Raw genomic sequence first — 18,156 nt, forward strand, 5'->3', positions numbered from 1 at the left:
ATAAATCACCATCAGTTGATTATCAGCTTATTTCCATGAACAGAAACTAAATATTCGATTCTAAGTTTTTGATATTTTTGGTTCTTATCGTAAGAATCAGTTTTTACTCGAAATTCTAAAATTCTAAGCAATTACTTTGCAATTTTTATCTATTTTTAAGGATTTGTTTGCATTTAAGACTGTATAATTTAATCTATGATATTTGTTATTTTATGAGTTAATAACTTGAAAGTATATTAAACTGAGGAAATTGAGATTCACATTGGAGTAACAACTATTAAAGTAGATTCATTGACTTGCATATCTGCTTAAGTTAATGTGTAACGATTGAAAAGTTTGTTCTTAATAATTATCGAATAAAAGAGAAAAATGGTGACGCATTACATTTTTTTTTTACTTTATTCGAAAGACATAAATTGCCGAAAGATTTTCAGTTTGAACTTTTACTCTCAGTGTAATTCCTATGTGAACTGGGAGAGTTTGTTCTAAAAGAACAATAAATTATTTTTTTAAAGAAAATCCTAACTCCCATTTTTCAAATATTTCTTAAAAATACCTTGTAAAATGAGACAACACTTTTTAAAATGATTTAATGATTTATAACATTTATTCTTCAAATATTTTGATCGGTATATGCTGTAAAATAAAAAAAAAATAGTTTTTTTAAATTATTTTTTTAGATAAATTGACTTCTATATGAATTCAATTTGCAATTAATTAATATTCATTTGTATTTTTTTAATCAAAGTAGTGGTAGTATTTATAGATATTTTAGAAAGGGTCATTAAAAATTTTTAATTAAATTTCTTTCACAGATAATCTTTTGATCCTATATAAAAAATGTAATTGTGAGCCTTCAAACTACCTTAGAACAAAATGTCCTCAGTGATGCTGGATTAAATATAGCAGAAATGGAAATGATTAAAAAAAAATTGCCAAGACCTTATGAACGACAGGAACAGACACTGGAATCTTAGGAAGATCTCCATTATTCCAGTAATTATAGAAACAACCTGGCTAATAAAAGAGAATCTTAAAAACTACTTGGCAAATCTACTCTGTGAACGAAGTGCAAGAGGGATACAAACATTGCTCTTTAAAGGATGGTAAGAATCTTAAAAATATGTCTTCGTTGAGATAATAAGTGAAGGTTCTGCATCTCCAGCCAAAACCAAATAAAAATTGTATACAGAACTAAAGGCAAAAATAAAATAAAAGTTTGTTTTATTAATGCCATATTTAATTTTTTCGACATTAATTTTGTAAAAATGAAAAAATAATTTAAAATATGAATTAACACACACACACACACACACATATATATATATATACATATATATACATATTGATAGATAGATAATAGATAGGTAAATAGATAAATACAGCCTTTTTTGGGCAAATTTACAAATTCCAAATCTCAGCGACTATTCATTAGAATTTAGCAAATACAAGCTCGTTTAAAAGGTAATGACCCGAGTTGTGTAGTTGGCTATGTGACATTTACCCCTAAGGTCGCACATTAAATGCATCATCCATTATCCACAACCTAATTTTGGCACGTTTTTCAATTATAAAATGTTGCAATCATAGTAATTTGTTTTCCTAGTATTGCATAGGAATTACAAAATATCTGATATTTCCCCAAAACCATTTGCCTTTATAGATGGGACAATAAAACGTGCTATTATGGCTCGAAATGATCTGAGATAAAAATAAGGGAATACTTGATTCCAAATATTTCTCATATGTTAGATCTTTTCTCTTTGGTTTTCATACATGAAGTGAATTTCACCGTTATTTAAGATCATTTGGAACCATGGTAGAAAATTTTCGTCTCCACTCCATCAAGGCCAGAGGTTTGCGGGATATATATATATATATATATATATATATATATATATATATATATATATATATATATATATATATATATATATAACTACCTCATTTACTCACATAAAATTAATATACGAAAGTATAGATTTATGCGTAAACTTTACTTCAAAAGTGCTCAATACGTAGGTAGAGCTAGTTAGTAATTTATAAAATATATATGGCGATTAGCTTAATCGCCATATATATTTTATAAATTACTATATATATATATATATATATATTCGTGATAAGACAATTACAAAGATCTCCCTAATTCTGATACAATAACCGAGTGCTTTCTTAATTTCAGATTTTGATAATAGTACTGATTCTTAAAAATCTTAATTTTTTTTTTATTAGAGATTGAATTTTTTTAATGTACAAATGACGGTAAGCCTCAGCGTAAAAATGTGGGGAGTACTGGAAATCTGGAGAGACTTGTTGTCACTTAGCTTCCAGTGAACACCACAGGTTGTTTTCAATGGGATATCCATCACAATCTGTGTGAAAGCTCCTTGTGAGGAAATAATAATAATAATAATAATAATAATAATAATAATAATAATAATAATAATAATAATAATAATAATACAGGGTGACCCAATAAAAGCTAAATGGAGGCCATCTAGAACATATGCAGTAGAAAGAAGAAAAAAAGAACAAATACCCTAGTGTTTGGATGTGATGTTTTGACTATAATAAACTAGTTATGACCAAAGTTTCGTTTCATTCGAACAAAACACTAAGAATCGGGGTCTAATTAAAGTTGGGGCTCGTTTTTTTTTGGTCACCCTCTAATAATAATAATAATAATAATAATAATAATAATAATAATAATAATAATATAGAACCTGAGGAGACTTGTTGTCACCCAGCTTCAGAGAACACAACAAACTGTTTTCAGGGAAAGCTCTCTGAAGTCATGTAAAAGCTCCTTGTGATCCATTATTATTATTATTATTATTATTATTATTATTATTATTATTATTATTATTATTATTATTGTTATTATTATTATTATTGTTATTATTATTGTTATTATTATTGTTATTATTGTTATTGTTATTATCATTATTATTATTATTATTATTATTGTTATTATTATTATTATTATTAATGTTATTGTTATTATTATTATTATTGTTATTATTATTATTATTATTAATAATAATAATAATAACAACAAAAATAATAATAACAATAATAATAATAACAACAACAATAATAATAATAATAATAATAATAATAATAATAATAATAATAATAATAATAATAATAATAATAATGACTTCTTTATTGGCGACATTTTTATTATTAATTTTATAAATTTGCGAAGATTAAATAGTCTGTAAATATAAACACGCACGAAAATCTTATAAAAATCTAAGTCTTGTAAATATATAAATGGAAATAAAAGGTCACATTTAAATACCCTCTACAAAACGGAGAAAAATATAAATAAAATATTAAAAAAAACATTCATTGCGCGAACATTACTCTAGTTCAGATGGACTTGTTTTATTTGACTTGTAAACAACTATTTGTCAGAGACAATTTTAAATGTGATACTCGTCCAAAACAGACACGAATGCCCCTAAAAATCAAAGTTTTGTTCAAATAGACTTATTTTCAAAACTTGTAAAGAAACGCATTCCCTTTAAAAAATATTGTTGGTTGCGAATAATATATCTCATTATTATTATTATTATTATTATTATTATTATTATTATTATTATTATTATTATTATTATTATCGTCGTCGACGTTGTCGTCGTCGTAGTAGTAGTAGTAGTAATAATAATAATAATAATAATAATAATAATAATAATAATAATAATAATAACGACGAAGCAATTAGACATAATCGTCCGGATTTGGTCGTCATTGACAAGGTCTAAAAAAACTGGCGGATTGTAGACTTTTCAGTATCCTGGGACAGGAATGTGAGAGAGAATGAGAATGAGAAGTGGATCAATTATGCTCCATTGGCCTTAGAGAGAAGGCGTATACACGGTGTTAAAACACAAATAATATAGTGATAGTTGTTACACTAGGAGTAGTATCAAGTCGTCTGGAAGGACACTTGGAAAAAGCTACACATCCCCGATGTTTTAGGCGGCCTTCAGACCTCTGCGATTGTAGGTACCACCAACATCCTTAGAAAAACCCTTGATCTTTGAAGCTCCTGGTTTGACGAACGAAATCAGAATTATTATTATTATTATTATTATTATTATTATTATTATTATTATTATTATTATTATTATTATTGGCTTAATACAGAAGAAAAAGAGAGAAATGAAGGATAGAAGGCCACACTGGTAGAGGCGGCTTGAAAAAAGTATTAAACGGTGGCGGTAGACATTTGTAGAATCAAAGAAATAAGAAAAGGAGTTAAACTAGGGCAGAAAACCAAGGACGAGCTTAAAAGGAGGTATAGATTGCTGGAAAAAGGAACGATGAATGTTCTAACAATGTTGAAATAAAAGATTTACACAGGTGGTAGGAAAATTCGGAACGTTGTTGGAAAAAGTGTTGTGTTTCGGCAGTACAACTCTTTCCGAAATAATCAGTGTCAGCTGTATAAAGACTTAAATGGTAGTAAACAGACGGGAAATAACAGCAGTCCAAATGCAAAAGATAGCAGGAAGTTCTGGCGTGGGATTTGGTCTGTCGAATGGCGATATGATAAGAAGGCTAGCTGGTTGGGAAAGGTTAGAGAAAGGCTATCAGGAATGCAGCAGATGAAGAACGTAGAGATAACCACTGATAACGTGAAGGCTGGCATACGAAGGATGACAAACTGGAAGGCAACTGGTCCAGATGGAGTGATGGGCTTCTGGTTTAAACAGTTTCAATGCCGTTATCCCCCTATAGCTGCTGCCCTACTAAGGGTCGTAGAGTCGGTACATGTCCCTGATGGCTTGTGAAGGGAAGCACAACACTGACTAGGAAAGATCGTACAAAGGGAACATATGCCAATAAGTATAGACCAATTACATGTTTACCACTAATATGGAAACTGTTAACTAGAATCATTACGGAAAAAAAAATTATGAACATCTTGAGAGTGATGGTGTTTTATCCTGACGAACAGAAAGGGTATCGGAAAGGCTCTAGAGCTGCCAACGAGCAACTACTGATTGATAAAGCATTACTGTAGGATGCAAAGCAGAAGAAGAGGAATCTGATCGTAGCATGGATCGATTACAGAAAGGCTTACGAATGGTTCCTCATTCATGGATACGTGAAACAATATTGATGGTGGAGGTTGCTGAGAATGTGGTAGCGCTTTTGGAGACAAGTATGCCTCAATAGAAAACAGTGCTGAAAGCAAACAGAGAGGTGATGGGGCAGGTTGGCCTTAAATGTCGAATATTCCAAGGAGATTTGTTATCTCCACTTCTTTTTGTAATGATAATGATGCCACTGAGCATTATCTTGAAGAGAGAAACAACAGGGTATAACGTTGGATCTAGTGACAGACGCCTCAACCATCTACTATTTATGGACGATTTGAAAATATTCGGTAGAAATGAAAAGGAAATGGAAAGACTGGTAGAACTTGTGGGGATATACTCAGAAGACATTGGGATGGAGTTTGGGATTAGTAAATGTGCGGTGCTGTTGATGAAAAGAGGAGTAAAGGTTCATTCTAATGGAATAGTGCAGTCAAGTGGAGAAATCATGAAAGAAATAGAAGATACAGGATATAAGTATTGAGGAGTGTTGGAGGGCGTAGACATCATGAATAGAGAAATGAAGGAGAAGGTAAGGAAGAATTATCTTAGAAGAGTGAATCTAATTGCAAAGTCGAAACTGTATGGAGGAAACCTAATGAAAGCCGTGAATGCTTGGCCAGTCTGTATTTTGAGATACAGTACGGGAATTTTAGAATGGTCTAACAAGGAGTTGCATGTCATGGATATCAAAACAAGAAAAGTTTTAGCAATGTTTGGTATATTTCACATTCAAAGTAGTGTAGCAAGGCTGTATCAAAATAGGAAATACGGTGGGAGAAGATTGAAAAATGTAGAAGATTGTGTTAGCTCCGAGGAAATGTCGTTGAAGGAGCATGTGGTTAGAAGTGAGGAGTGGATGATTAAGGTTGTGGCCAATAAAGTGGAGGTATGCGAGGCCAGGGCTGATTATGTGAAACATATGGATAGAGAAAGAGCAGAGGAACTGGCTAGGAAGAAAATGCATGGAAGGTTCTTCAAGAATATTGCAGAAGTGTTTGATGAAAGATCATGTCAATGGCTTAGAGCTGGGTATCTGGCTAAGAGTACTGAAGCTTTTGTTTGTGCAGCACAAGAGCAGGCATTAGGAACACGATTGTTAAAAAAAGTGGTTCTAGGAGAGGAAGTTGCTGCAGAATGCCGGATTTTTGATAAGACCTCAGAGCCAATTGCACACCTTGCAGCAGGGTGTAGTGGACTGGCCTAGAGAAAGTACCGCAAAAGACACGATTGTATAGGACTCCGTATATATTGGGAGGTGTGTAAGAAGGTTGGGGTGAAGTGTGCGTGAAAATGGTTTGAGGAGGTGCCTGATGACGTGAGAACAATTCGGGATGGCGGGATAGAGACAACAATGGTGGGACCAAGCAATTGGAACATAATAGTCCGGATTTGGTCGTCATTGACAGATCCCCGTTGATTGTAAATTTTCAATACTCTGGGACAGGAATGTGAGGGTGAAAGAGAACGAGAAGTAGAGCAATTATGCGCCATTGGCCTTGGAGATAAGACGTATAGACAGGTTTAAAACACAAATAATCCAGGTTGTAGTTGTTACACTAGGAGTAGTATCAACTAGTCTGGAAGGACAATTGAAAAAACAAATCCCCGATGTTTTAGATGGTCTTCATGTTAAAGAATGGAGAGAGAAAGAGAGAGAGAGAGAGCGAGGGAAGAGGTGAGTTATAGTGTAGACACGTTGACCGGAAGTCAAGATCAGTTGATTGGATTGCGTGTAAGTCATGTGATCAGGATAGCTGAATCTGGGAGATTTGGTTGGGGCTTGGAAGAGAGCAGACGGCTTCGCCATTGTCTCCTCCCCTTGGCTGGGGGGAACGAACGCTGACGTGGTAGAAATAAGACCTACTACAAAGGCCAAATTCACTTTCCACCTTCTGCAAGACATCTGGGAAAGTGAAATAAACTATAGAACCAATTTCTTGTCTCGGAGTGAAATAAATCTTCGTCCCGAAAATAGGTATCAAGTCTCCCTCCAAGACGAGAATTTCCAGATGGACCAACGAAATGGCAGAAGGTAACAAACACTCATTTGGTGGCCGTTGACCAGTTCGCATCGACGATGCGATATCGAACCTGGAGTGAAAAATACAACGTGGAAGCAGGTCCTTAAATTGGAATGGAGATTTTGTGTCAAGAAAAATAAAGACAAAAAAAACACATAAAATACAATAAAATGTCTGCAAAAAAAGAAAAAAAGAAAGAACAATAGAAAAAAAGCAATACACACGTACCACCTTTTCATGAAGAAAGACATACAAACACACAGATGTAAATCTTTATATATAGAACATTGTTTAAAAATGTTTATCGTATTAGAAATTTGCTCGTTATGAACCGAAGAAAAATATCACTTAATGTAAAAATTAGAAGGGGGGAAAATTACGTTATTCTGTTTAAAACAACAATGGACCAATGAGACAGTAAGAACATGTAATGGGAACACGCACATATAAAATTGTTTAGAATTCTGTCAATTATGATTTGAAATATTTACACCGTTGCAGAAGTAAATAGAGGAAATGGCCATCGCTTGTTTTGAACTGGTTAAGAAAAAAAGAAAAGAAAAAAAGAAAAAAGTATTGATGCTCTTTTTCAGGCCAGAAGCAATGGACTGCTGCTGTAAATCGTGAACATTGTTTTTCCAGTTTTAACGGCATTTTTGAACATTTTTATAAGGACTGAAGAATGTTGTTTTATGTAAATACTTAGAAGTTAATGTTCTTGTAAGAAAAAATGTGCATTGATGATTTGATATTGTATTATATAATGTATAATTGTTATTTTCCAGGGGTCTTCGAAATAGTAATTAAAAGAAAATAAAGAAGAAAAGAAAAAAATCAGAAGATTAGACTAAGATAAAATGGTCGGTCTAGTCAAATTATTTTCGCCGCCTGTATGTAGCTTGATTAAGCTGACCGGTGTTACGGTTGAAAGATCATATTCTTCGCATACAATAAAGATGGGAGTACTGCAGGCCTATGGGATTAAAAGGCTTATTGTAACTGCAACGATGGTGCGCGATAGAATGCACCCACATAGAGTAAGCTTGCAGATAGGGCCGCTTGTGAGCTTCGGCTGATTGAAAATGCCCAATCTTGGGAGTAACAGAACTTCCAACATAAGAGCGGACGTGTAGTTGTGACGTGGCCACTATGTAGTAAAATTGAAGTAGGAGAAAGAATAATAATAATAATAATAAAAAAGATAGAATATATGCCACTGATACGTAAGAACTTTAGAAGTCAGAAATCTGTGGGATGAGATGTCGGCAAATTTTTTTTTTTAGATAAGGCCTTGATATTGGAATTGGCATGGGATGGCTGATTGACAGCTGTTAACGAACATGAGGTTACTTTACCCACATCCCTGAATGAAGCAATATGGGCCGTGAAAAAGGGTCCATCCGAATAAATTATTTAAGACGGGAGACATAGAAAACATATGTCTGCGCCGTATATTTATTCAAACGCTCATTTGTGCCGTTCTTGAACCAGAACACTCAGAAAGAGTGTGGAAAAAAAACTTCGAACCTGGTGGTTACCATAAAAAGAAAAAAATGTTATATAGACACAACGAAAAAAATATTGTACACTACACATAAAATAGGAAAAGTTAAAGAAAAATAAAGAAAAAATCCGACAACGTAGGGTCCTTTCATTGAACAACGAGGGGAAAAGACACGGTAAAATTATGTATAGTTATATTTTATGCTAAATTAAGAGAAATAAGAAAAAACAGATAGCTCGATCGACATACAGATAACGAATTGTTGATTTTAAATATGAAAACACAGAAAGAAAAAGAATGCTATGTTACGGTGTAGAAAAATAAACAGAGGAAATTGAAAAAATATATATCAATCGACATACTGATAATAAATTGTTGATTTTGAATATGCAGTCAATGTGTAAAACAGATAGAAAAAAGAAATAGAAAAGAAATATAAACTTTAGTTACAGAGTGTGAATAGAATGACTTGTCACGATTACAATAAACACGCCAATCAAATATTTGTTATGAATTTATAGGTTAAACAATTATATAGGGTTAAAATATGGTTAAATTGTAAAAACCTTGCGTACTTTTAGGAAAAAAACAATGTGTATATTTTGTTAAGAAGCAAGAGACAGTTTATGCTAATGTGAATTTTTTTCTCTAATTGTACGTTTTTTCTTAGGAATATTTTTTCTGGTGTGGAAAATGTTATTCATTGTTATGTAAATCGATGTAAACTGTTTTATGAAATGTTAAAATGTACGTTTTTTAAGATTAAGAAAAAAAAAGAGATTATGTGAGATAGTAAAAGGTGATGTAACCGACCTAAGAATTTGCTGACGTGGACAATTTTGAGTTTCCACGAATCTATGTTTTGTTATTTGTAACTTTTTATTGCTGAGATGAGACTTTGTGAATGATTATAAGAAGTTTTTAAAATTTATATCGTCATGCGATTGATGATTTCTCACATCAGAATTGTGCAGGTTTTTTCTTGTTTTGGACATGTATTTTTTTTTCGCAGTATGGAGGAGGACTGTTTATTATTTAATAATGATAAAATAGGAAAAAAAGAAAGAATTAAGATTTAAGCACTGTAGGAGAAAAAAAGACATGCTACTTGGTTGAATAAGGGTCAACTAGTTCTTAAGTTTGAAAGAGTCAAAGGTTCAGTCGATATTTATTCTAATTTTCGAAATGGTTGTAGAAGTATTTATTTATATTTTTGTCGTTTTTTTTTCGTGGGATTTTTCTCCGGATGCGTAATTCGGCGGGACACATAGGAAAATACTCTCGTAATTTTATCAGAAAAATCTTTTATCTCGTATGAGTCATGTGATTGTGGAAACGCGTTATAGCGTGACGAGAGATATCGTGATCTCTGCATGATCCTAAGATGCGAGATGGAGGCCATAGGATCACAGAGAGTTGTTGACCTTCGAGGACGCAAGGATTCGCGGCACATGGTATTATTTGTGGATGTAGTTTTATGAATATTTGAATTATGATTTATTGAATAATGGTATGACAGTTCCTTTGCCAGTGGGGTGAGCTTAGGATTCCCTTAGAGAAAGTGGGTAGTAAAAAAATGTATGTCTTCGTCATACATTTTATAAATAATGGGAGAAGGAATGTTAGAGAATGGAGAGAGAGAAAGGGGTGGGAAGAGGTGAGTTATAGTGTAGACACGTTGACCGGAAGTCAGATCAGCTGATTGGATTGCGTGTGAGTCATGTGATCAGGTTAGCTGAATCTGGCAGATTTGGTTGGGGCTTGGAAGAGAGCAGACGGTTTCTCCGTTGTCTCCTCCCCTTCGCTGGGGGGGGGGAACGAACGCTGACATGGTAGAAATAAGACCTACAACAAAGGCCAAATTCACTTTCCACCTTCTGCAAGACATCTGAGAAAGTGAAATAAACTATAGAACCAATTTCTTGTCTCGGAGTGAAATAAATCTTCGCCCCGAAAACAGTCTCCCTCCCAGACGAGAATTTCCAGATGGACCAACGAAATGGCAGAAGGTATGTTGAAAATATATGACATGTCACACACATATTCACACTTAACAGCATATGAACATATTTAATAGAAAGACCACTAGACGATCACACACACAACGATATTAACTTTGATAAGATAACCAAACACTCAATCTTTTATAAATAGACACGTTTTAATATATCCTCTCCATTCCAATTTCAACCAATATACAACACACGCTCATTTTATGATACGACCCCGTAACATTCAGAGCTCTTCAATTGTAGGTACCGCCAACATCCTTAGAAAAAACTCTTGATCTTTGAAGCTCCTGGTTTGAAGCCGGGATTGAGGGAAATCCTCTGGAAATGAATCCCATCCCTTTCCAGAGATACGTTGATAAACGAAATCAGAATTATTATTATTATTATTATTATTATTATTATTATTATTATTATTATTATTATTATTATTATTATCTATTTATTTTTTACATAAAAAAGTATCAATCCAAAGATTAATTAAATTGGTCGCACTCTTGCTCGCGATATCTGCTAGAACGTATCAAGATGAATGTTAAACCGCTATCACCCGAAATGTGTCCATTTCTAAGTCAAGCCGACCAGAGTATTTATCTCCTGCTTGATCCGAAGTTTTCATGAGCAGTTTTAAAAGAAACTCGACGATTAGTATGCAAAATAAAAAAAATGTGTAGGAGCAGACTATAAACTATATTGTGCCTTTCCTCTATGAAATAAGGTTTATATTTTTCTCCCAAATATCAAAATTAGATCGATTGTTTGATTGTTTTGCTTTGCTGTAAAATATAAGTAGATACAAATAATAATAATAATAATAATAATAATAATAATAATAATAATAATAATAATAATAATAATACTAATAATAATAATAATAATAATAGGGATATAAAAACGGATAAACCCATCCAAGTAAGAACACCCGATGTCATAATAGTTAACAAGAAAAACAAGAAAAGTCCTGTCAGATTGTAGATTTTGCCGTCCCAGCATACCATAGAGTGAAAAGCAAGGAAACAGAATGTGGGAGATTGGAATCAGAGGGATGGCCGAGAAGATACAATGGATAAAACTCATAAATACAACTGAAATATTAAAAAAAACAAAAAAAACTGTTGAATGCGGAGATTAATACGCATGGCTCACAGGCTTCAGCTGGTCATATGGAAGCTGCCATAGGGATAAAACACAAAGAAAAAATACATAAGATCATAAAGACTGAAACCACAGAAATGCTAGCTAACCCTCATATTTTTATTCAACTAAAAAAATTTTTGTCACCATAAACTAGTGCCACATCAAATAAACGAGGATCTTGGAGGAGGGAAATACGGAGAAAAGAAAACACTAGTCAGACTTTCGCAGGGTGTGTGCAAAGATGACTGAGGCGCTGTGAAGACTTATTGGCATTCAAATTCCAGTTAAGTATCATGCTTCAACTGTACTATAAAACACAATCATTCATTTGAACACGCCCTTGTTATATCAAATAACTTACTGTTACTTTATATGTTGTTACTTCATATCGGCTTGTGTGGTAATAAAACTTCTCAAAAGCATGTGTGAACTTGTTTACTTTGGTCAGAATCGAAGAGAGTTTATATATATATATATATATATATATATATATATATATATATATATATATGTATATATAAGCACATCAAACAAAACACAAACATCCAGCGTTGGTACACCTCTGAAAATGCCGTTGCAATGGTTTATAAAATAACTACTTCATATGCTGTTTTCGTAATAGATGTTCTGAAACTAAAGTCGCATTTATGACTGCCAGCAATCACTGCGGAAATGCTTTAAATAACGGGAGAGAGTCAAATATCTTGTCCAAAGACAAACAGCATAAGCTTGACTGCCATAAGTTTTGTCGAATCACAAGCAAGGTTTGTAACATATGCGCGTCTTCTATCCTGACTGTCAACGAGCTTACACTGATTTAGAGCAATCTACCTCCTAAATGTCCTCTTAAAGTGATACAATAGATTGATCTCCACATATCTAGTTGTAATATTGCCACTCTCATCAAGAACCTTTGCACCAGTTAAGTAACTGATCCTGGCAATATTCTAATTTATGGCAGTAAAAACGCTGTAATAAGAGCTGATATCCATACGCACAAAACTGTTCAATCACTGTGTAAAAAAGGACTTCTCTCACTTTTGAAGACCTCATTATGATTCCCAACAACTTAAAGAACCTCATAAATTTGCCTATTACTTGAAAATACTGGAGATCGTTTTTCTGCATAAGTCCAAGTCAATAATTATATGTATCATGAATAAGTTGTTTTAATCTGTGAAAGAGATTTCGTCAATCAACGCAAGAAAATTAACTTACTCAGTGACAAGCGATGTGGCGTTTGTCCTGCAAGATCTACTGCTGACGTGCTGATTGTAATCTGACACAGGATCTTTGAATCTATAGTTGATGAGTGTTTTTATTTATTTACTAGAGTAATAATCCATAACAGACCATAGACATATACGGTTTGGCATAAAAGTATGCGTCATAAGATCTCTAGCTTAGATATACCTGGGAAATATCTACTCAACCATCGACGCCTTTCTCGAGAATATGTTTATACAAGTCGTCGTTGATGAGCAAAAGCCGAAAGCTTAAATTTCCAACGCAGGCCTGCCTCAGGGATTAAGTATTAGCATAACTCACTTTCTTCTCTTTATGAATGAATACCAAAAGAACATTCCAATTGATACGTCGAAATATATGCAGACGACACTACCTTTAATGGTAGCACTTCAAAGGACAATACCAACCAACATCTATTTGTCTTCCTCTCCTCCGACCATGTGATGCAGTGAGGCAAAAGATGATCTTACCGCATCAAAAACAGAGCTTCTATCATCACTACCAACACACTGATCCCACCTGACCCCATTTCATATGAATGTACTAGTCTTAAAGAAGACATATCAGATCTATACGTTTTTTTTTTTAGTTTTAAAGTTTTACTATTGAAACAGGCTTATTTATGACATTGTTTTCGCTCGTTTTTTTAATCATATTTTTTCATCACGTTCGTTGTTTTTTTGGTTTTTGTTTTTCCAATTTTTTAAAGAAGTTTTAACATTTAAACCAGGGTTATTTATGTCAATTTTTTTTCGTTCGCTTATTCTTTATTTTGCATCACGTTTGCTGTTTTTTGTTTTTGTTTTTGGTTTTCGTTTTTCCGATTTAACAAAAAACTCATAATATTTAAACAGGGTCATTACGTTCGTTTAGTCTTTATTTTCCGTTTTGTTTTGATTTACCCCCACTCCACACCTCATCCCACCCGGGCAACGTCGCGTACTCCCGCTAGTTTATATATATATATATAGTTGAACGTCAAAAAACAACGTTATTTTTGCACTAACCCAATATATATATATATATATATATATATATATATATATATGTATATATATATATATATATATATATATATATATATATATATATATAACTTTGATTGTGTGTGAGTTCCTTTATCCTAGGTTCCGAAACGGCTGCGCTTACTTTTTGTATAGGTCATTTATATGTCTGATAGTGTTCTTAGATATGTTTTGTACAGAAATTTATCCGATAAGCGTCCCCCCCCCAAAAAAAAACGATCATAAAAGTCGTCATTTCTTATAGATAAAGACGACGACTCTTACACGGGAATGTTTTATGTTACACTAGCAAGGGAGAGAATGAAATTTTAGAAAATTATTTCTCCTTAAAAATAATTCTTGACATATGGAGATATAGCCCATCAGTAATAGAGTATTCAACTACCGATGATTCCCTGTTAAAGCGTAGTAATTTTCTTCTTATTAATGAGTTTAATTTACGACAAAATAAGAATTCCATTTAAAATGCCCGTAAATCATTTCTTCGGGTACATATTTTAAAAGTAAACATTAATCAGAAGTGGCTTATCCAGGGCATTCATTGTCATGCCCAAATATCAGCTGAAGTGATACTGTAAACAAACACGGACGAAATTTGATAAACGTCATTATGATCTTTATACGTCACCAATATTTTTCTAATAAATAAAGGAGATTACACAATCATAAAGCCTTTCGTCTAATTCAGCACTATTTTTTAAATGCGGAGTTTCATTGAACAAAAACCTAGAATATGAAAGCAAGACACACACACACACACACACACACACACACACACACATATATATATATATATATATATATATATATATATATATATATATATATATACTAAGTTCGTCGCCCGTCATTGACCGGTCGTAAAATACCCATAAATATGATATTTTGCTTAATGCAGGTTTGGAATTTAAAAAAGTTAAAAAGAAGACTCGTGCGCCACCATCGAGAACTGAATCCAAAACGATTTACTTTTTCCTTTGACGTTAATGCTTGAGCTATGAAAGATGTTTGCTGTAAGGCTAAAAATTAAAATAATGAGCTAATAGCTATTACGTTACGCATACCCATTCGTAATACAGTCGTTCAACATTCACCTTACAAATTTCATTTTTTTAAAATCTTTACACTTTTGCACTGATTTTCCCCGGCTAATAGCAAAATATAAAGTTGCATATGGAATCGAGTACACTATAAGTTTCATATCTGTAGACCAAAGCTGACAGTGGTGTTTGGTAGGCAATTTTTTTAAAACAAATATATATACGCATCCATAAATATATATAGAAAGAGATTTGTGTTTACTATAATCTTTTTTACGCAAATATTACGCAAGTATAGATCATGTAGAATATCTGCATGAATAGAATTACACGTAATAGTAAACTAAATATGTGTTGCATAGTTCTTATTAGAAGAGCACGTATATTATATCTTTGTTGTTGTGGTTTCGTGTTTGAGTGTTCATGTTGGTGTGCAGATATATCGCGTATATATATAAAGAGAGAGACAGTTCTGTATATATAAAGAGACAGGGACATTTTATAGCAGACATGTAATTCACTTTGGGTGAGGGGAGATTTGATATATAGATAGATAGACCGCTTGTTAGAGGAGATAGTTTGACATTTATAATGATGACGGTTGTGTGAATGGGAGTGTTTCTTCAACATTGGCACATATATTTTTTTTACCTATTTTTGAGACGATGATTTCCACAAAGTTCTTATAATAAAATTCACAATACCTTTCTGTTGTTCAATAACATAACACGAAGACGCAGATACAAAATTATGATCATATTCGTTTATTCTATTCTGACCGGTCAATGGCTTTGCATCAAGGAATTCAAGTCTCTACATGATTCTTTCTTCAGCCCTTCGCCTCCAAGGTTCCATGTCAGCTCTGTCTCTGATTCATTGACTTCGCTTTTATTCCCTGACAAACTGACCGACTGACTTACTGTTTGCCAAGCTCCAACTATATTGGAAACTCATGACGTCATTACATGAACAACACGTGCATATCAGACACGTTGTCTGACACGCCTCACGTTCCCACAAAGCTGACTCTCTAACCAAAGTATTGATTAACCCACTTTACAAACATTTTCCATTGCCCGTTTTTAAATTCCTTATTTTAATTTCATTTCTTTAACAGAAACAAAATTTCATCATTACATACCTTTTTCAATAAAGAGATATCTAACTATTTTATGTGAACTAAACAATGGTAATTCTACATTCCATTTTCAACAACCTTCTGTATTTATTTTAATTTATGATCGGAATTCTCAATTCCAAATTTAGCTTCGCAAGTCCTAATTCTCGGCTATCCTTTCTCATATTTACTCACTTACAAGAACAGACGGCTCATAAGAAAACCGGGGGAAAAACTAATAGGAAATTAATTGAAATGAATGTTTAAAAGAATACGAATATTAGTTAAGTATTTTGCAAATAAGTGCAATTCCACAACCTATATATAATAAAGTTGCATTGTCTTTTAAATTAAGTAGAAAAATTGTTTTTAATATGAGTATCAATAAAAAATTATAGTAATATATATATATATATATATATATATATATACATATATATATATATATACAAGCATTTTAGCCCTGGTGTTTGCAGGTGTATGTTAAGCAATAAATAAGTGGTAGTAGGAAGGCAGGCTTGAACTCGTACACCGAAGGAGGAAAAGAATGTGAAAAAAACGTGACGTTTTTGCTGTTACGACCACCGCCAAACCGGAAGTGATGTTGGTTTAAATTAAGGCTAGACAATCAAAAAGAGGTGATGACTTTCGACAATATCGGTGAAAAAAGCGACCCCTCCATTTAGAATTGCCCAGATGAAGGCGAAGAAATTAATGTTTTTAGCCAATTTCCGATATTTGTCGTGTGAAAGGTCGGGCTTAAAAACGATACTGATCTTGTAAAAACCCGTCGCCTCGGTAAAAAGTTTTAAGCAGACATGGAAACATACATACATACATATATATATTTTTTGCTCAAATTTCCGATCCAAACCGAATACCATTTATGCAAAATTTAAAATGTTTAGACCAGAAATTGTCTGAATTTTGTAGAGACCGCAGCGGTCATTTTTTTTTTAACTGTGACTCCTTTTATGACCCTTTAACATGTATTGTTTTGAGCTCAAATACAATTATTAAGTTACATCCATGTCCATGGAACCTATACCTAAAATGTAAATTGTTTATACCCATAATTGGCAGAGGAGTTTGATAGAGTTCTAAAAGGTCAAATCGTTGAATTTTGACACCTTATCAACCAAATTTCTGACCGTAACGAGTTAAAGATTTTCCCAAATCTCAGTAACCTGTATATCAAATTTCGAGTCTGTAGACTGAAAATTGACAGAGATATTGTGTAGGGAAATGTACACAGACAGACAGGCAGACCTACAGGCACTTTCCTTTATATATTTATATATATATATATATATATATATATATATATATATATAAATTCATGAAAACATTATTAAAACAACAGAGATATCTTGCTTAATGATTCTTTTTTTCATTTTTTTGATCTTTCGTAAGATTTTTTTAACTTCAAGATGGAAAGTATTTACAAATGTTCCATGATTCACACGAGCGCTTTCGATTCTTTCTTGAATCATCATCGGGTGGAGATAAAATATTAAAAAGAGAAGTGAAATATATAGTGACGAATGATAAAAAGAGTCAATGAAAAGTAGATTAAAATATATATTTACGAGTGATAAAAATATATATAAATATATATATTTATATAAATGTATATATAAATATATATATATATATATATATATATATATATAGAGAGAGAGAGAGAGAGAGAGAGAGACGATTCGTTTCAACTTACTGTTGTTGAATAATTTGTCTAACTACCAGCTTTTAAACCCTGCTGAATATAGCATTTGTAGTAACATATGATTACATAAACCTGCAACATTAGTGTCTGTAGGCATAAAAAGTTAATACGTATTTTGAAAACATTCTCGTTTTAATTCCTAGGTTTTATCTCCTGAATACCTTTAACCTGGAATATATATATATATATATATATGTATATATATATATATA

The 18,156-nt window shown here is 32.6% G+C and overlaps 2 protein-coding genes across 4 annotated transcripts in view; both read left to right on the plus strand.

The window, feature by feature from the left end:
* Positions 1 to 18,156, plus strand: part of LOC145276815 (uncharacterized) — a 475,667-nt gene that overhangs the window by 25,505 nt on the left and 432,006 nt on the right. The gene's annotated exons all lie outside the window — the stretch shown is intronic.
* On the plus strand, positions 3,682 to 12,248 carry LOC145276813 (uncharacterized). The gene is made up of 2 exons (XM_080128145.1): positions 3,682 to 7,149; positions 10,652 to 12,248. Exon 1 carries the CDS (start codon positions 5,623 to 5,625, stop codon positions 6,319 to 6,321), a length of 699 nt encoding a protein of 232 aa, XP_079984271.1. The 5' UTR covers positions 3,682 to 5,622; the 3' UTR covers positions 6,322 to 7,149; positions 10,652 to 12,248.

Source organism: Euprymna scolopes, chromosome 5 (genome assembly GCF_053919585.1).
Source record: "Euprymna scolopes isolate OS-2025 chromosome 5, ASM5391958v1, whole genome shotgun sequence".
In the NCBI taxonomy this organism is placed as follows: Eukaryota; Metazoa; Mollusca; class Cephalopoda; order Sepiida; family Sepiolidae; genus Euprymna; species Euprymna scolopes.